This window comes from Microcebus murinus, chromosome 18, assembly GCF_040939455.1.
Source record: "Microcebus murinus isolate Inina chromosome 18, M.murinus_Inina_mat1.0, whole genome shotgun sequence".
Taxonomy (NCBI): domain Eukaryota; kingdom Metazoa; phylum Chordata; class Mammalia; order Primates; family Cheirogaleidae; genus Microcebus; species Microcebus murinus.
The window spans coordinates 43,816,406-43,835,600 of NC_134121.1; the positions used below are offsets into that span (position 1 = coordinate 43,816,406).

Here is a 19,195-nt window from a genome sequence, read left to right on the forward strand (position 1 = left end):
GGTTTGCAAATCTCCATGGGCACACAGGTGAATTTTGATCTCTGTTTTCTCCAAGATGGAACCAGTGCAGCAGGAAGAGGGGGACCCGAGTGACACTAGACACAGGACTTTCTCACTACCTATGCAGAAAATTATTGAGACAGCTAAGTGTGGTGGCAGAGAGTAGCTGCTTCCCCGGACAAAACAGCTAAAGCCAGTGAGAGTGAGCGAAGAGAGCAGGCTAAATACTCCCCAGCCTCACTCCCAGGGTCTAAGCTGGGCATTATCTGGGATGTTAGATCAATAAAAAGTACCACATCTTTCTGTTTCTCTCCCTTTGGATGTTATATTAGTTTCCTATGGCTGCCATAACAAAGTACCACAGCCAGCATGGTGGTTTGTGCCTGTAATCCCAGCACTTTGGGAGGCCAAGGTGGGAGGATCACTTGAGGCCAGAAGTTTGACACCAGCCTACACAACATAGCAAGACCCCATCTCTAAAAAAATTAGCCAGGCATGGTGGAGTGCACCTGTAGTCCTAGCTACTCAGGAGGCTGAGGCAGGAGGATGGCTATGATCCCACCACTGCACTCTAGCTGGGGCAACAGAGGGAGACCCTGTCTCGAAAAAAACAAAACAAAACGAACACAAAATGGGTGGCTCAAACAACAGAAATCAATTGTCTCACAATTCAGGATGCTAAAACTTTAACCAAGATCAAGACGAAGGCAGGTTGGTTCATGCTGAGGGTTGTGAGGGAGAATCTGTTGCATACCTCTCCCTGAGCTTATATTTTGCATTCCGTGGCATGTAGAAGCATCACCCCAATCTCTATCTTCATATTAAAATAAGTTCTCCCTGAGTGCATTTGTGTCTTAATTCTCTCTTTTATAAGGACACCAGTCACAGTGGATTAGAGGCTCATCCTACTCTAGTATGACCTCATCTTAACTAATTACATCTGCAAGGACCCTATTTCCAAAAGGTCACATTCTAAAGTGCCAGGAGTTAGGACTTCAATATATGAATTTTGGGGGAGCACAATTCACGATAACAGGTGTCTTCGGATAGAGGTGCAGAAAAATCTTGCCCTGCCCTTACTTAAGAATTTCCCATGACTCTGTTACCTATAGAATAAAGTGCAAAGCCCCATGATGTGTGAGGGCCTCACAATCCTGGCTGCATGAACTTACCAGGCTTCCTTCCGGAGCCTCACCGCTTCCCACACCCTGCACCCCACGCTGCAGCCACCCTGGACGATTCATTCTTAAAGCTTATATTCCCTGCCTTTTCGGCAGACAGGCTCGACTCCCACAGCTTCCCAGCCGGATTCCACTCCTCCGCGCAGCCTTTCTTGCTCCCCTGCCACCTCCCCCCCTGTGTTGCAGAATGACTAGTACAGCATCGTGGGACGCATTTGTCCCGCATCCTCCCCTCCAACCATGCACATGTGCGGTTCACTCTGCACCCCAAGGCCGTGTACTGGAGCTCCCCAACAAGAGCGTTCCAACGGTGCACAGACTGAGGCTGGCGCCCCAGAGCCGGGCTTCCACGGCCTCAGCCTTTATGGCTCGCAAGACGCTCTTCCCCCCCCCCTGCCCCCACCCGAGGGCCGGACGCGACCACGCAGAAACGGAGACCAGCCACACGAACGGAGACTCGCCTTTATTGCCGTTTTGCTGGGGGCTGATGCCGGGTGGGCAGAGGGGAAAGGGCAGGGCCAGGACGGGCCCGAAGAACGGCTCAGACCCCAGACAGTCCCTCAGGCGTGACGGAGGTGGCGGCCGCCGCATGACAACGGCGCCCGGGACAGGGGCGCGGCGCTGGCTCTGCGCCTGCGCGGCGGCCCATGGTCAGGATGCCGGCGGCGTGGTTGCCGCTGGCCTGCAGGAGGCGCTGCAGCCGGCCCTGGAGGCCCGGGGGCCCCGGTCGCCGCTTGCCCAACGTGAGGATGCCTGCCGCGTGATTGCCCGCGCCGTGCAGCAGCTCGTAGAGGCGGCAGGAGCACGTCTTCTGGCGACAGCAGTCGGGCAGGGGCTGCGCGGCCGCCCCGGGCGACAGCAGTGCGGGCGGCAGCAGTAGCAGCAGCAGCAGCAGCGTCACGGCGGCCCAGGAGACCTAGGGAGGCAGAGACAGGGCGCTAGGGGTCCCCAAGCCTAGGACCTGCCCAGTGGGCTCCGTGACCCCTCCAGGCCTGCGCGCCTCACTCGCCGCCAGGTTTCCTGCCTCTGCGCCCTTGCTGGTATCTGGCTCCTTTGCTTGCTTTTTTACCTCTGCTCGTCCTTCAGGACCCAGCAGAGCATCTCCTCCAGGAAGATGCCCAGGGCAGAGAACCCCTGGGCAGAATGAATCCCTCTGTCTTCTGGATACCCTGAGTTCATTGTATCCCCAGGAGAGCACTTACCACTCCACCTGCAAACAGGGGTGTCCGATTCTGCACCAGAAGTTGTAAACCCAGGAAAACAGAGACCCTACTGAGTCCCTCCCCCTCCACAGCAGGCAAACACGTGGAAATTGGGGACTGGCAGGACCCCCAGCTGTTGTCTCATATGCTTGCTCCCTTGCAGGGGTAACTGAAGTCCATGACTTTGGACCAGTCTCCTACCCTCTCAAGGGGCACAGCCTCTTCCCCTGTACACTGGGTATTAATTCCTACTATGCACGGCTGCTGGAGGAGCAAACGAGATGACAGGTGCAAACATGGTACCTGACACATAGTAAGTGTTCAATAACCATGAGCTTATAGGAGAACAGGGACCAACCCAATGTTAGTCAAGGCAGACTCTTGGCTACAAGTGTGCCCAGTCTCCTGCCTCAGAGCACATGTGGGCAAAGACCAAGAGCAGACACCTTAGACCTTTCTTCTAGCCTCCTAAGTAAGCACTTTCATTGCCTCCCTGGTGTGAGTCACCCCTTGGTCCCTGGGCCATTACCTTTGTGGAAGGAAGCTTCATAGTGTCTGGAGCGCAGGGTGGGGTAGCCAGGAAAGGAGGTGTCTGCAGTGGTCCAGATAGCCAGGAATCTTGAGGGTGTCTACTGTGACCCACTACCAGAGGCCTGGGGTTTATAGTGCTCTGAGGTGGCGGGGAAGAGACGGGCACTTGCGTCCACTCCGGGGCCAGACAAAGGCAAGTCTAAGATTAGCCTTGTGCAGGGGGGCTGTCTCCGGGCCAGGCCCAAGGAATGGCCACTGAGGCGCTTGGAGGCTGGGGTTGTATCACTATGCCCCTGGTCTCTCCCTTGTCTGTCTGCCTGCTCCCTGGAGATGGGCCGGTCTCCAGGCACTAATGAGGCCACCTTGCACCCAGGAATCCAAGAGCACAAAAGAGGCCGCGGCTGGGGCGCTGGCCTGGCACAATATGCGGGGAGGGCAGCTGCTAATTAGGAACAGGAAAAGAGACAGTAGTGAGACCCACTAGCCACGTTGTATGGGGGGTGGGGTGGGGGAAGGACAGCTACTCAGCAGGTCTCCCCTCCTGTCCTTGTTGCTGCCCCAGGGGTCTGCCAGGCTCTGGGACCTTCTGGCTCCATTGAAAAGTTACCTAGCTGCCCCTCCTCTTCCCAGCTCTCTCCTTCCCTTCCCCCATCCTCCGAGATGGAAAACCTTGAAGGCCCAGCCTGGACAGTGAGAGGAAAGGAAGCCCAAACCAAACCCAGTTTCTGCCAGAAGCTGGTGGAAAGCTTCTACCTCCCCAGCTTTCTCTCTGGGTCAGGTTGCCTGGAGTGGAGGGATGTAGTTCCACTCCACCAACAGGGAGTGAGCCACTGTGAGGTGAGGGACACAAGTCCTCTCCCGGCCTATTTATTGAGCTCCTGCTCTGTGGCAGGTGTGGCACTGGGTGTGAGAGCAACTCTGCACAGGACCTGGCCCAGCTTCCCAGGAGCTGCCAAGTCTGGGTGGGAGGCAGTTTGGGCACAAAGATAGTTTGGTGAGGAAAAGGACTATTGCAGACCTTGGCAAAGTTGAGCCGATCACTGCTGCCTGGGTGGGGCAGGGGGACCTCTAAGGCCTTGCATGAGAAATAGATTTCTATCAGGTAAGGCTAGGGGGCGAAGGAATTTCACAGAAGGGACAACTTGAGCAGAGGCCTGGCTGTGACAGTTCAGAGCTCAGTTGGGATGGGGTGGGAGGTGTGGTCCTCATAGCCCAGGCCTTTTCCCAGCAAGGGGAGAGAGGTGGCTGGACAAGTAAGGCAGGGGCCAGGGTCACAGGGTCCTACAGGCCAAGCTGATTGGTCTTAATCCTGTGGGGGAGGGGAGCCATCATGGGAGGAACAGGAAGGAGTCATGGGGCCTGCTGATATGCTGGCTGGGTGAGTGTGGGCAGGGGCCTGGATGTGGGGACCTAGAATTGAGAAGCAGGGAACAGGTGTTGCCTTTACTTAGGAGGAGCTGCAGGGCCTTGGGCAAGCCCCCCAACCTTGTGGAGGCTCAGTTTCCCCTCTGGTAGAGACAGTTAGCCCAGCTGGTCTCTGGGGTCACTTCCCGCTGTGATGCTGTATGACGTGAAGTGTCCTCCCCCCTTCCCTACCATGGAAGTGATTTGTGGGTGCTGGGCCAGGAAAGGGACCAGTGCTAAAGCAGGGTGGGGGAAGTTGGGGAACAGCCCCTCGGCCGTTAGGTTACACTTGGGACGGGGAGGCAGGAGGAGGTGAGTCTGTGTCTGCCGGGTTGACCTAGGACGGCTGCTGCGTGCACATAGCCCTGCGGGGCCTGACCCAGCCTGGACGGAGAGAGGGGCGGGGAGAGAGCCCAGGCTGCGGCAGGAGCAGAGCGAACGGGACCACTGTGTGGTTTCCCCAAAGCAGACTCTGAGGCAAGAAGCTGGGTGCAGAGGTTTATTCAGGAGCTGATCCCAGGGGGCACAGTGAGGGAGTAGGGAAAGGAGGGAAGGGTGGAGGCCCAGTGAGAAGCCGGACTCCATCCTGTGGGGGACCCTCTGAGAGATTATGTAGAAAACTCTTCAGAATTGTCTCACTCAAGGACAGTGATGCTGAGGACTTTATTCACCAACTCCTATTCCTTATTGACGGAGGGTTGCTCCTGAGGACCCCCCAACGCTTCCAGCCTGTACCCAACACACTGGCCAAGCACAAAACTGTGGCCAGAGAACACTGCCAGGCTGAGAGGCTCAGGAAGCCACGGGTGTGCGTTGGAACTCTAGCAGTGTCCCCCAGTGGTGGGCCACGGGGGATCCTGACAGGGCCCTGCTGGCCCTGCTAAGCCCCTGAGCCCATGCCTCAGGGCTGGCCTCCAGGCCAGGGCCTCCCTAAGGCCCAGTGGCTCTCATAGGTAAACGTCAGGTGACACAGAGTCAGAGACCCCAGCCAAGGACTCCCCATCCAGACAGGCCCCAGAGGAGAGAGCAAAGGTGGCCTCTGAGGGGAGCTGGGGCCGTGGGCAGGCCCGGGCTCAGGACACCACTCTCCTCTGCAGGACCTGGGCCAGGTGCCTGTGCCGAAGGACCCGGGGCATCTCAGGAGGGAAGGGGGACGACGGGTAGGCGGCTAGGGATGCCCGGAGTGCTCTGAAGGCCCCCTGTCCCACCAGGTGGACTCTGGCAGGGCCCACGCTGCCCCGGAACCGCAGGGACTTGTAGTGGGCAGAAACTTCCTGAAGGCAGTGGTCCAGCTGGAACAGAAGTGAAGCGGTGTGGCCGGGGGTGGGCACACAGTGTGCACGTGGCTGTGCTTGGCGTACACGTGTTTAGGAGTCACCAGTGTGTGTCTGTGGGACTCACCCCCTCCTTCCCAGAGCCCCAGGGACCCCTGCTCCCCATCCCACCCGTCTCCGCAGCGCCCTGGGGGTGTGCAGAGTGAGGGGGACGTTCAGACCCTGTCCCTGTCTCTTTTACCTTGTCTCGATTTTCCTCTGACAGATTCCTCAGCCCCCTCAGCTCCACAAACACCTCATAGTGGGGAGCGGAACCCTCGAAGGAATCTGTGGAGAACACCCCCCAACACACACTTCCAGCGAGCGGGGCAGCTTCCAAAGCCGCTGCCCCATGTGTTCTCCACTCAGACGTCCATGGGGGAAAAGGTTTTTGGTGGGGAGTTGGGTAAATGAGAAGAACCTAGGAACCCTCTCTAGGTTGAGAAGAACCTAGAGCCTAATCCTAAATACGAAATAGGTCAATAAAGAAAATGCTAGGCCGGGCGCAGTGGCTCATGCCTGTAATCCTAGCACTCTGGGAGGCCGAGGCGGGAGGACTGCTTGAACTTAGGAGTTCGACAAGAGCAAGACCCTGTCTCTACTAAAAATAGAAAGAAATTAGCTGGGCACAGTGGCGCATGCCTGTAGTCCCAACTACCAGGGAGGCTGAGGCAGGAGGATCGCTTGAGCCCAGGAGTTGGAGGTTGCTGTGAGCTAAGTCTACACCACGACACTGTAGCCTGGGTGACAGTGAGACTCTGTCTCAAAAAAAAGAAAAAAAGAAAGAAAATGGGTAGAAGCTGCAGCAGCAGGATGGGATCTAGACATGGGGAAGGGCTTTTGTTAGGAGCAGCAAGGGAAGCTGAGTCTTCTCTCTTTCCTAGTTCTTAGAGGTCTCCCGGCAGGATAGGTATGGGGTGGCAGGTAGCCAACCCAGGAAGGGGGGGCAGGAGCTAGAGGTGGGGAGAAGCTTACCCAGAAGGCTGCTCTCCACACAGGCGTGGTCCAACAGCTTGGCCCCCGGCCACTGCCCTACCGCCCGGCCCAGGGCCTCAGAGAACACATCCTCACCGATATCTTCTCCTCGAACACTCAGGACCTGGCCCTGTCTGGGGAGAAGGAAGGGGGTTGGAAGTGAAGCTCAGGACACAAGGATGGCCCCCCAGCTCCCTGGGGTCACCTACCTGCAGGTGAACCTGACGACAGGACACTGATTGTAGGCACCCGCCACATGCACCACGTCACCCAGGCGGCACCTGGTGGGGCAAGTGGGAGTGAGGTTGGGCCCGAGGGTCTGTAAGTCCATGCTCAGCAGGGTCCTGGGGGCCTGAGGTAGCAGAGGCCGGGCAGGTGATCACCTGGTGAGGCTGGCACGGTCAGTCAGTACCAGCTCATACTCCTTGCCCTCCTGGGCCTCGGCCAGCAAGAGGGTGGAGGTGGCCTCCTCCTGGGCTCCTTCCTTGACGGGGAGCAGCTCAGTGAAGGGGGCTCCAGGGGACAGAAGGTAGAGCCCATGGGGCTGCTCTGGCCATAGGTTTAGGGCCACCACCCCTGTAGGGAGCACACAGCCTCCTCAGCATCTGGTGGGGCTACTGCTTTCTGCGACCCCCCCACCAAGCCCCAACCCTCTGAGCACGTGACCCTGTTCCTGCCCTTCCTGGCACCCCCTGCTGCCCGGCTGCCCCAGGCTCAGCCGCTGAGTCCCAGGCAGAAGCAGAGCGAGTGGTTCTGGAGGCAGCAGACCTGGGAGGAAATCCCGGTGCGTGTGAATTTGTGCAAGACCCTTAACTCTGAGGCTCCGTTTCTTCGTCTGTGAAAGGGAGCTGCTAACCCCCAGGTACACAGTGTTGGGGGGATTAAGTGAGATGATCATGCAGGGCTCCATCCATGGCAGCTCGCCATGGGACCTCTGCCCCCGCCCCCACCTCTGCCCTTGGATCCTGCTGACCTCCAGAGGCAGCATAAGCAGGAGAGAAGAAGGCTAGCCCTTGGCACCACAAGGCCCCGAGGGCAGCGACAGCTTCAGCCTGGCCTCCGGCGTCCAGAGTCACCACCACCTGCAGCCTCGGCCAGAGCCGAAGGGCCAGTCCTCGGGGTCCCTGCTCTAGGGCCTGCCGCAGCTCAGCGGCCCGTCCGGGGAGAGGTGCTCCTGGGTTCCCGGCAGCTATCGCCCCAGCCAGCTCTTTGCCATCAGCCTCCAGGGCCAGGAAGACATCCAGGAGTTCCACTGCCGTCCCGGCCTCCAGTGCTCTCAGCCCTGGGGACCTCAGAGCCTCCAGCAGCAGGGCCACAGGGTCCTTGGCTCCAGGGGGGCTAACCCGGCCCAGGGCATGGCCAAGCCAGGGGAAGGGGCTGGGCCAAGGGGATGTGAGGGTCACACAGGCGGAGCTTCCTGGAGCCAGCACTTCTGGGTAGGCCTTCCTTAGGGCTATCAGACCCAGCAAGGTGGCCTGGAAGGAGAAAAGGAGGGTGTCAATCTGGCCTCAGATCAGTTTGGGGGGTCTTTGCCCACCATGATGGGGGGGTTTGGTTGCAAGCAGGGGTCTCTGGTGGGGCTTGGCTCTGGTGGTCCCACCTTACCTGCAGAGAGGCCTCCCCCCGGTACTGGGGTGCGGTTGGGGACGGGACCTCTCCGCCACTGTCTTCCTCTTGGGCCTGGCTGGCTTTGGTCAGAGGGAGATGATTCCGGAAGGTGCTGATGTCTGTAGCCCCAAAGACACCAGAAACCCCTCAGGAAGCCACAGTTTCCTGAGAGTTTCAAGCAAGACAGGTGAAACCCTTGAGGGAGGAACCTGAAATAGGCCTGCGGGGAGGGGCTCTGAGGGCCCTAGTTGGGAAAATTCCTCTGGAAGGAGAGAGCCAGTCCCAGGCTGGGAGGGTCTCCCTGTCGGCCACTCTGTTGGCAGAGGAGGGGGCAGGTGGGAGGGAGTAAGGGCGCATTCACATCCTGGAATCTGTTGTCTTGCAGGGGTGAGGAGGGGGCAGGTGGGTGGGAGGGAGGAAGGGCGCATTCACGTCCTGGAATCTGTTGTCTTGTGGGGGTTTCTTTTTCTTTGAGTCACCTTCCCAGACCCCAAACACACCTGTGCTCCCCCTGAGGGGACTACGGGGACCCTGGGCTCCCTGCAGACACCACCTCAGGGCCTGCTGCTGGCTCTGGCCCATGTGCAGCGTGCTGTGCTCCAGCCTCCGCCACTGCCAGGCAGCTGCCCAGCTCAGGGCACCCCATGCCACATGATGCTGGAAGCTGGCAAGCCAGGCCCACCCGGCATGCTGGGACTGCTGCTGCCGGAGCAAGGCCAATGGCAGCAGTAGCAGCAGCAGCAGCAGCAGCAGCAGCAGCAGCAGCAGCAGCAGCAGCATCTCCATGCAGCTCCTGGGAGGAAAAAGGAACCAGAGTATGGGGGGTAAGGGCATGACCCATTCCTTCCCCGCACGCTACTGCACACTGGGAAACCGAGGACAAATGAAGTCTGGGAAGAAGGTAGGACACTGTTGGCAGGTGATGCAGAGGAGAGACCATGGAGGCTTTTGAGTCCCACTGACCTGAGTTCAGATCCTGCCTCTGCTGCTTGTGAGCTGTGGGGCCCCGAGTAATTCAGTGGCTGCTGTGCTCTGTCTCATCTGCAAACTGGGAACACGAATACCTCGCTCAGAAGGAGTGGAAAGGCCTGTGCACTGGGCCTGGCACACAGTGACTGCTGAACATCCCTTGCCCACTCCTGAGTAGCTTTGCTTTTTCTGGGGATCCACCCTGTCCCAGCTCCGTGTCCCTCCTGAGCCCAGGACAGTGGGTCCACTCCCACATGCACCTGTCGAAGCCCCCTTCTGCCTACTCCCAGCACCAGGGCCCCTCGGTGTCCCTGCCTCAGGTCTCAGCACACATCAGCCAGAAAACTAGAGCTGCTGGCTTTAAAGGGCTGGGCCACAATGGGGAAATCCGGTCACCAGCCTGAGGGAGGAGCTGAAGTGGGGGTGCTCTTAAAGGGGCAGGTCACCTAGGGGACCGACCTGCTGGGTGCTGGGCCAGGATGGCAGGTGGGGAGTTAGGGCAAGGGTAGCATGGTCCTCAAACTCGTGCAGGTAGAGAGAGAGAAAGTTGAGTGTGGGAAAGAGCGTTGGGGAGCCGTGAGCAGCTTGAACCAGAGTGTGGCACACTCCATCCTGCAGCAGCTTTAAGCTTGAGAACTATTAAAAACCCAAATCTTAAAAAAAAAAAAAAAAAACAAAACCAAATCTTTTCCCAACCCAGAAATCCTCCTCACAAAGGTAGTAGAGAACAAAAAAACAATTTTATGATTGAACATGAATTAAACCGGAATGCAATACTGCACATCTGCTAAGAAATTGCAAAGACAGAAAGAACTCTCACCCTTTGTATAGCCAACCACACGCAACCTATTACAATCATGGCTCAATAAGAGGACTTGACAGCACTATTGTCACATATACTTCAGCCTAACTTTACCTGGTAATTGGGGTGACCATCTGGGCTAGCTTACTGGCTTTATCCCAAGGAAAATCACAAACTTCTCACATCTTTACGATGGGAGTTAGTTTTGCAACCTGGAGCAAGGTGCCCACCGAAGTGAGGCTCCTACCCTCCCACAGTGAAGTTCGAGAAGCTGTGCTGTGGGAGGAGGTTCTCCTGCTGCCTTGTTAAGCCTCTCTCCACCTGTGCTCTGAACCTAAGCCCTGAAAGCACGAAAGCCCTTCCCTCTACCCCTCGCTGCCTCTTTTCTCTTCACAGCTGAGCTTCTTTAAATAGACCTGCTCACACTCTCTAGCTAACTCACCTCACTTTCACCACTTTCACTCTTTTTATTCTTGCTGAGATCTTGCATTTGCTTTTTTTTAAAATAACACCTTTATAAGAGATAATTCACACACCATACAAATCACCCATGTAGTGTACAATTCAACGTCTTCTAGTATATCCCCAGGTACGTGCAACCAACACTACAGCTAATTTTATAACCTTCTCATGACCTCAAAAACAAACCCAATTCCCTTTCAGTATAACCTATGAACACCTGCCCAGCCTCTGAGCAACTTCAAATCTACTTCCTGTCCTTACAGATTTGCCTATCCTAGACATTTCACAGAAAGGGAATCATGTAACATGTGGTCTTTTGTACCTGACTTCTTTCACTAAGCGTGATGTGTTCAAGGTTCTTCCATGTGGTACTGTGGAGCAGCACGCCATTCTTTCTTATTGCTGAATATTCCATTGCATGGATATGCTACATTTTGGTTGTCCATTCATGAGTTGATGTATGTTTGGGCTGTTTCTGCTCCTTGGCTATTATGCATCATGCTGTTATAAACATTTGTGTATAAGTTTTTCTGTAGATATGTTTTCATTTTTCTTGTGTAGATACCTAGGAATGGAATGACTGGGTCATACAGTAAGTCCTTGTTTGAGGAACTGCCAAACTGGTTTCCAAAGTGGCTGTACCATCTTACATGCCTACCAACAGTATATGTGGGTTCTGATTTTTTTTTTTTTTTTTTTTTTTTTTTTTTTTTTTTTGAGGCAGAGTCTTGCTCTGTTGCCTTGGCTAGTGCAGTAGCATCATCATAGCTCACTGCAACCTCAAACTCCTGGGCTCAAATGATCCTCCTGCCTCAGCCTCCCAGAGTGTTAGGATTACAGGCATAGGCGTGAGCCACTATGTCTGACCCAGGGTTCTGATTTCACTACATCCTTGCCAACACTTGTTACTATCTGACTTTTTTTTTTAGAGACTCACCCTGTTGCCCAGGCTAGAGTGCCATGGTGTCAGCCTAACCCACAGCAACCTCAAACTCCTGGACTCAGATGATCCTCCTGCCTCAGCCTCCTGAGTAGCTAGGACTACAGGCATGTGCCACCATGCCCGGCTAATTTTTTTTATGTATATATTTTTTAGTTGTCCAGCTAATTTCTTCCTATTTTTTTTAGTAGAGACGGGGGTCTCACGCTTGCTTAGGTTGGTTTTGAACTCCTGACCTTGAGCAATCCTCCTGCCTTGGCCTCCCAGAGTGCTAGGATTACAAGTGTGAGCCACTGCGCCCAGCCCACAAAAGTTTTTAACTTTGATGAAGTCCATTTATCTATTTTTTCTTTTATTGCTTGTACTTTCAATGTCATATTTTAGAATCCATTGCCAAATCCAAGATCATAAAGATTTATCCCTATGTTTTTTTCTAAGATTTTTGTAATCTTAGCTCTTTCATTTAGGTTTTTGATCCCTTTTTTATTGTGGTAAAATATACATAAAATGTTAGCATTTTAACCATCTTTAGGTGTACAGTTCAGTGGCATTAACTACACAGTTTTCAAGCATCGCCATTATCCATCTCTAGAACTTTTTTATTCTCCCAAACTAAAGCTCTGTAACCACTAAACACTAAATGTCCATTTCCCCTACCTCCAGCCTCTAACAACCATCATTCTATTTTCTGTGTCTATGAATTTGACTATTCTGGGTACCTTATATAAGAAGAGTCATATAATAATTGTCCTTTTGTGTCTGCTTTATTTCATTTAGCATAATGTCTTTAAGGTTCATGCATATCATAGCATGTTTCATGCTATGTTCCTCTTTAAGGCTGAATAATATTCCCTTGTACATATATCACATTTTGTTTATTCATTTATTCATCAATGGATACTTGGGTTGTTTCTACCTTTTGGCTATTGTGAATAATGCTGCTATGAACATACAAATATGTATTTGAGTCCCTGTTTTCCATTCTTTTGTGTATATGCCCAGAAGTGGAATTGCTGGAGCAGATGGTGATTCCATGTTTAATTTGTCGAGAAACCGTCATGTTTTCACAGCAGCTACACCAGTTGACATGCCCACCAGCAGAGCACAGAGACTCTGTTTCAGCTTCCGGGTAGCTGAGCACATGGTGGTGGAGGTTCCCGGAGGCTGGTGCGCCCAGGGAGGGCAGGTCCGCGTCCCTTCCCCTATGCCTCTCCCCATGCTCCTCTTCATCTGTACCCTTTGTAATATCCTTTAAAATAAACTGGTAAACAATTATTACTAGTTAATGGGCTTGTTGCAAGGCAACAGGACATCAAGGATAGACAGGACTATGTGAAGTTGATAGACATCCCAGACTCCTGCGATGGTCCTCAGCTGCAACGTCCTCTCGCTTTTTCTGATGTTGATTTACTTCCTGAGGCCTTCAAGCCACAACAGATACTTCATGCTGCTCATTATGTCTTTTTTTTTTTTTTTTTTTTTTTTGAGACAGATTCTCACTCTGTTGCCCGGGCTAAAGTGCCGTGGCATCAGCCTAGCTCACAGCAACCCCAAACTCCTGGGCTCAAGCAATTCTGCCTTAGCCTCCCGAGTAGCTGGGACTACCGGGATGTGCCACCATCCCCAGCTAATTAATTTCTTTCTATTTTTAGTAGAGATGGGGTCTTGCTCTTGCTCAAGCTGGTCTCAAACTCCTGACCTTAAGTGATCCTCCTGCCTCGGCCTCCTGGAGTGCTAGGATTACAGGCATGAGCCACTGCACCTGGCCTGCTCATTATGTCTTAAAGGTGTTTTCTTTTTTTGGAGCCAGGGTCTCACCCTGTCACCAGGCTGGAGTGCGATGTGTGATCATAGCTCCCTGCGTCCTCGATAGAGGTGCTATTTATTTGAAACCAAGAAAGTCCTGAAGCAGGTGCTGAATTTCACTCACATAAATACCTTTCCCTCCAGAGAGGTTAACAGCCTGCAGTGAGTTGTATGGGAAAATGGGTAACCTTTTTTGATCTTCTATAAGAATCTTTTATTTTTTTGCTCTCCCTTCAGGGATCATCCTATATATTTTTAATGGTGAGTTTGTAGATCGAGGAAACAATTCTATAGAGATCCTAATGATCCATGTCAACAGAAACAAAATAAACTTTGTGTTGATGTCACCAATGGAAGGAAATGGAGACCATGCCCCTGAACTGAAGCAAAATAAAGTAGGTGTCACTGTTACTATGCCCAAGAGACTCAAAGCAAATGGATCCCTTTCTGAACATGTATGAAAGCATGAATGGGAACAGGCTATTGATATTCTACGGAGTTATCCAAAAAAGGCTGTTGTCTAAACACAAGTTGAGGAGGGGGCTGCAATTTTGGACCAGATATTACTTCCAAGATTCTCAGTAAATACCAGGGGAAGATGCTCATTAGGTCTCGTAAGCCCAGAGGGTGTGAAATCTGCCATGATGGGAAGGTTGTTACTGTATTTTCTGCTTCTAATTAATTATGAAGGAGGAAGCAATTGAGGAGCTTACATCAAACTGTGTTCTGGTACGACTCCTCGATTTTTCCAGTACCGAGTAACTAGGGGAATGTCCCTGAAGCCTCTTCACCAAAGGGTGAATATGGTGGAAATCAGTGCCATCAGGATATTAAAATAAAGAGAATTATTTCACCAAAAAACTGACCTCATTCTCATGCTTTCCAACCACAGAAAATCAAGGAAAACTTTCTCTGGGCCAGTGGGCTTTTCTCAGGGCGAGCATTTTAGGGCTGAACTTACCATGGAGAGCCCTGAGTTCGCATCTGGTAAACAGAGACAAAGATGGAAATATTGACCACATGTCCAGCTTCTGGGATATGCACATTGAAAAACTCTGTGAAAGAGGTTCAGTCTAAAGCTCTGTACAGATACCGATCCGACCTGGACATCATATTTCATATCATTGACTCCAAACACTCAGGCCTGACCTCCACGGAAGAATTTCATGCCATGTGGAAACTTTTAAATTCTCATACGATGTTCTTTTTTTTTGGAGACAGAGTCTTGCTCTGTTACCAGGCTAGAGTGCCATGGCATTAGCCTAGCTCACAATAACCTCAAACTCCTGGGCTTTAGCGATCCTTCTGCCTCAGCCTCCCAGTAGCTGGGACTACAGGCATTTGCCACCATGCCTGGCTAATTTTTTTCTATATATTTTTAGTTGTCCAGCTAATTTCTTTCTATTTTTAGTAGAGACCGGGTCTCACACTTACTCAGGCTGGTCTGAATCTCTTGGCCTCGAGCAATCTTCCCTCCTCAGCCTCCCAGAGTGTTAGGATTACTGGCATGAGCCATGGCATGTAGCCTCTCTCTTTTCTTAAAATTGCATAACTCCTATCAATTTGTCTTCAAGTTTGCTAATTCTTTCTTTTGCCTTTTCAAATCTATTGAGACCGTCTGGTGAGTTTTTCATTTCAGCTGTTGTAGTTTTGAACTCTAGAATTTCCATTTGATTCTTTTTTATATACTTTCATTCTCTTTAATGATAGCCATTTGATGTGATATTGTCATCATACCTTCTTTTATTTCTTTAATCATGGTTTCCTTAGTTCTTTGAACATATTTATAATGGTTACTTTGAAGTCTTGTCTGTTAAATGCACCATCTGGTTGCTTGATTGCCTGCTTTTATTTCCCAGTGTATGGGTCATACTTAACCACTTCCTTGCAAGTCTTATAACTTGTTGATAAATTCTGGACATTTAAAATAACATATTGTATAATAGTAACTTTGAGTACTGCCTCCTTCCCCTAGTCCAATCTCAGGCTTGCTATTGTTAATTGGTTTACTTGTTCAGTGAATGGTTTAATTATTCCAGTGACTCTATCTACCCCCTCCCTACCCCCTACTCCCCAGACACAGTGTGAAGCCTCTTTCTTGGGAAGATGTTCTTCAGGGGAGGGCAGCCTTGAGTATACTCACAGTCATCCTAGGTGATAGGGGCTTCAGGGGCTCCCTTCAAGTCTCCTTCCTTGACTACCTCCAGCTGTTAAGCTCACTAATTGTTAGCTGATTTCTCCATGCTTTTTGATAATGCCCTAGGGCATAAATTGTCCCACAAACTGATCCAACCAAATTCAGGCTCCCTTGAAGGGATGTGTTAAGCATTTGAGCTTAGTTTTGACCCCAAGAGGGCTTCTCCCAGCTGTCTCTTTACCCTCTTCTCTCCAGCAAACTGGGAGGCCCAGTTTAACCTCTATCTCCAATGATCCTCTCATTCTCCTCCCAATTTCCTCTCACACAACCTCCACTGTTTTTGTACGCACTCTTAAGCTTGAACTCCTCTTTCAAATAAAGTCAGTTCCTTTCAAGAAAGATTGGGAGCTCTCTGTTCTGCAGCCTGGGCCCCTGTGTTCTCCCTCCTGTCTGCCTTCCAGCCTCATCACCTACCAGAGTCCTTATCAAAGCATGGTCCCTGGACTAGCATCACCTGGGAACTTGTTAGACATGCACATTCCTGGGCTCTGCCCCAGACCCACTGACTCAGGAACTCTGGGGTAGGGCCCAGTAACTTGCAGTTTGACAAGGAAATTCTACTGGGAGGTTCTGACGCACACTGATGTTTGAGAACCACAAAGCACTCCAGCCACATCATACTACCCTCTGTCTCTAGGCCTTGGCTGTCTAGCCCTCTAGCTGAACGACCTTTCTTAGCGCCCATTTGTTCTTTAAGAATCAGCTGGAGCAGTCTGTGTTCTTCCTCTATGTTCTTTTGCATCATGACCTAGGAGGTCTTCCTTGTAGCGTGAGCCAGTTTCCTATAGTAATTGGTTGTGCCAGCTGCCTTTGTCCAGCTGGGACCTTCTTAAAGGCAGGAACCATTTCTCATCCCGCACACAATGCCTGGTTCAGGGTTATATTCTACATGTGCTAAATTTTAAGGATGAGCTTTCAGAGGTCAGGAGGCTCGAAGATGAAGACTATCATTCTAACATTCAAAACATGACCTGAGCGGGAAAGCAAGAAATGCCCCCATCTGACATCAAAGCTAATGACACAGCCAACTTCCAACTAGTTCCCTTTTTCAGGGTCACACTGATGACTGGAAACTCTCCCCTCTCGAAGCCACCCTCCCTCAGCACGTGATGAAAAAAGAAAGAAACAGACTCAACATTGTCCCTTCAGAGGAAGCCTTTATTGTAACATAAAATACACAATTTTGTGACTGCCCCAAATTGTACATAATACTTTTTGGGTGGCTATATAACTAATCTGCCTCGACACTAAAATATGTATCTGAAATAATTTCACAAAGTTTTAAAAAGAAAAATTATAAAAAGTATACTTTCATTTTAAGTTATATTTGCTTTTAGTCTCCCCCCACCCCCTACAAAACCCTGCGCATACCACACACGGAGCTGAAACGTCTGAGGGCGCGCGTGTGTGTCTGGGAGCAGGTGAGAGGCTGAGCGGGTCTAGACTCGCCATGGCCCCTTCTTGTGGTTTTCGGGAACAGGGAGAAGAGAGAAAACAGAACGCAGACAGCGAGCGCACCTTTCAGTCGCCAATCTCCCCCATCTCTTGGCGCAGTCTCAGTAGCGCCGAGGGCAGCTTAGCCACTGAACCAGCAGGGGGAGCCCACGCTCAGGGAGGCCACACTTCAGCCCTCTTCCTTCCCAACCCGGTGCCAACTGTGATGCGAGCTCTGGGCGGCCAGGGACGGCCAGACTGCTCTGCCCTTAGCAGGCCCCGGGCTGGGTCCATCCCAACACGAAATTGTGCCAACCTCCTCTCCTCTCCGCCCCAGGGTTGCTGGAACAAAGGGGGTGACCTCAGAGGCGGGTGCTGGTGAAGCATCTCTGAACGACCAGCAGGGAGCGCTCTTTGAGCCTGGGTCCCCAAGTAGCCAGGCTTCCCTTAGTGCCCTTCCCTAACGTGCCTGTCCCTTGGGAGGAATTTTCATCAAATCTGGGGGCGGGGGGCTTAGCAGCCTCCTTCATCAGTGCTGGTATCCATGGAAGGCTCAGCCTGCTCCTCAGAGGCAGAGAGGTTCTACTGCCTGGCATAGAAAAATAAATCAGTGTATGAAACCAAGCCAAGGCAAACAGCAGCTTTTAAAAAGTCATCTTCCAATAAATAATTTACTACAGAGGAATATTTTCATTTAACAGCAAAACACTGATAGATTCAGAAGTTATTTTTGTAAAAAAAATATCTATTTACTCACATGTATAAAAATAAGGTTTTTTGGGCCATCCTCTCCTGGGTGTGGTCATGCCCTTCTTTTGGAGAGGGGGACCAGAGGTGGCCTTATAGGCCTTGTCTGTAAGCTACACCTGCTCACCCCTACCCCCGCCCACCGGAGAAAGCCCATTCCTTCCTTCTGGTGTAAAGCTACAGAAGAAATTGTGGAACAAAATGACACTTAGGCTTGTTGTTTTGTCTTTATAGTTCGTCAGCTCCCCGCCAAACCCGCTGACTGCTTCCCCGTGTTCCCGAGGCCTGACACCCAGCACCCGCCAGGAGGGCGAGCTCCTGCGGGACCAGCCGGGCCCCTGTTCAGACCACATTCCTGCCACCTGCTCCTCGAGACACCCGTGGACAGTAAAGGGAAATGAGGGGACCTGGGTATGAACGACCCTACATGGATGCAGGAAGAGAGAATTTTGATGCCAAATTGGTGTGGGAATGGGAAAACAAAAAAGATCCAATTTTGAAACAAAAACATCATTTAACATTTGCAAAAAGCCATTATCAATAAGCCTGGAGAAAGCCCCGGGTTGTGCTGGCTCAGAGGGCGCCCAGCTCTCCAGGGCAACGAGGCGACAAGCTTGGTGCCGGCAAGTCAGGGCTGGGCACTCCACTCTGGCCAAACACAAAGCACATCAACACTGTAAGCTCTCAGGTATGTGACCCTCTTTTCCTTCCTTTATTTTGCCAAACGTGTCTGTATAGGAGCAAAGTGGCAATTCCAGGGGCAGGGGGAGGAGGGGAAGGGAGGACCAAGAGAGAATGTTAAGATGGGTTGAATGATAACATAAAAAGCCATCACCCATCTGGAAACTTGTGACTTCCCTTGCCCCAGCAACCTCTGTAAGCTGCCCCTCTTCCCCTCCCTGTCCAAGAGCAGAGGGGCGGCAGGGAGGGATGGAAGGAGGACCGGCTTTCTTGGTCAAAAGGCAGTTAGCTACATTTCAGAAGAAAAGCAGAGACGATCACGGTTATGTATCACATGCTTGGCAGACAGGGTGACAAAGACTCACTAGGGAGGGGGGCTCTCTCCTCCCTTTGTCCTTCTTTTACTTGAACAGTCACATATCAAAGTTCAGCCACCCCTAAGACACCCGGCCAAGTTCCAGGGTTCACGGAACTAACTGCCTTTATGCACAAGGTAAAAATCAGCACAGCCTCGGTTCGTGGCCCCTGCTAAACTTAGGACAGCAAGAGAGAGGAACACGACGTGCAAACACACACACATGCACACACGCACACACTCACGCTCCCTTCACTGGTGCCACCATGCACAGAAACACTAAAGTCACAACTAGTAATAACACTTCACATTATGAGTATTGTTTCCAAAGAGAAGCGATTCATGGAATTAGAACATCCACAAGAGTGACTCCTCTGGCGAGGACAAGAACTGAAGACGTCGAGGCCGAGGGGTCAGGACTGCGCGTGGGGGATCCACTGACTGTCCATCGGGCGGCCGAGCAGCTCCTCTACGCGCCGCGCCACGTCCATTGTGTCTTCCAGATCGAAGTCCCCATCGGTCTCCAGGACTGAGTCAGGGCTTGGAGGGGAAAGAACGCGGAGATCAGGGAAAGGGGAAAGGTTCTCG

General features: G+C 52.1%; 3 protein-coding genes across 5 annotated transcripts in view; all 3 read right to left on the minus strand.

Annotated features, from left to right (window-relative positions):
- Positions 1–1,629: 1,629 nt before the first annotated feature.
- On the minus strand, positions 1,630–3,020 carry HCRT (hypocretin neuropeptide precursor). Its single transcript, XM_012743167.2, has 2 exons — positions 2,913–3,020; positions 1,630–2,097 (listed from the first exon to the last, which is right to left on the minus strand). The coding sequence occupies exons 1-2, from the start codon at positions 2,931–2,933 to the stop codon at positions 1,723–1,725; spliced, it is 396 nt and encodes a 131-aa protein (XP_012598621.2). The 5' UTR covers positions 2,934–3,020; the 3' UTR covers positions 1,630–1,722.
- Positions 3,021–4,804: 1,784 nt separating this feature from the next.
- GHDC (GH3 domain containing) lies at positions 4,805–9,536 on the minus strand. The gene is made up of 10 exons (XM_012743279.3): positions 9,444–9,536; positions 9,178–9,262; positions 8,715–9,007; positions 8,212–8,333; positions 7,580–8,081; positions 6,990–7,182; positions 6,816–6,887; positions 6,607–6,740; positions 5,834–5,919; positions 4,805–5,610 (listed from the first exon to the last, which is right to left on the minus strand). The coding sequence occupies exons 3-10, from the start codon at positions 8,998–9,000 to the stop codon at positions 5,392–5,394; spliced, it is 1,614 nt and encodes a 537-aa protein (XP_012598733.2). The 5' UTR covers positions 9,001–9,007; positions 9,178–9,262; positions 9,444–9,536; the 3' UTR covers positions 4,805–5,391.
- A 6,991-nt stretch (positions 9,537–16,527) lies between these two features.
- The window catches only part of STAT5B (signal transducer and activator of transcription 5B), a 65,939-nt gene continuing 63,271 nt past the window's right edge, over positions 16,528–19,195 (minus strand). For all 3 annotated transcript variants that reach the window (XM_075994567.1, XM_012743214.2, XM_012743215.2), the window contains one exon: positions 16,528–19,147. In XM_075994567.1, coding sequence (XP_075850682.1) covers positions 19,021–19,147 — 127 coding nt within the window. In that variant the 3' untranslated portion in view covers positions 16,528–19,020. The remainder of the gene's footprint in view (positions 19,148–19,195) is intronic.

Excerpts from the sequence above, each read along its gene's own strand:
- GHDC (XM_012743279.3), bottom strand. The coding sequence starts at position 9,000 with ATGGAGATGCTGCTGCTGCTGCTGCTGCTGCTGCTGCTGCTGCTGCTG. Across the intron at positions 8,082-8,211 it reads GGGGGGAGGCCTCTCTGCAG|GCCACCTTGCTGGGTCTGAT; the intron begins GTAAGGTGGGAC and ends TTCTCCTTCCAG. Across the intron at positions 7,183-7,579 it reads TGCTTATGCTGCCTCTGGAG|GGGTGGTGGCCCTAAACCTA; the intron begins GTCAGCAGGATC and ends TGCTCCCTACAG.
- HCRT (XM_012743167.2), bottom strand. The coding sequence starts at position 2,933 with ATGAAGCTTCCTTCCACAAAG. Across the intron at positions 2,098-2,912 it reads TGAAGCTTCCTTCCACAAAG|GTCTCCTGGGCCGCCGTGAC; the intron begins GTAATGGCCCAG and ends CTGCCTCCCTAG.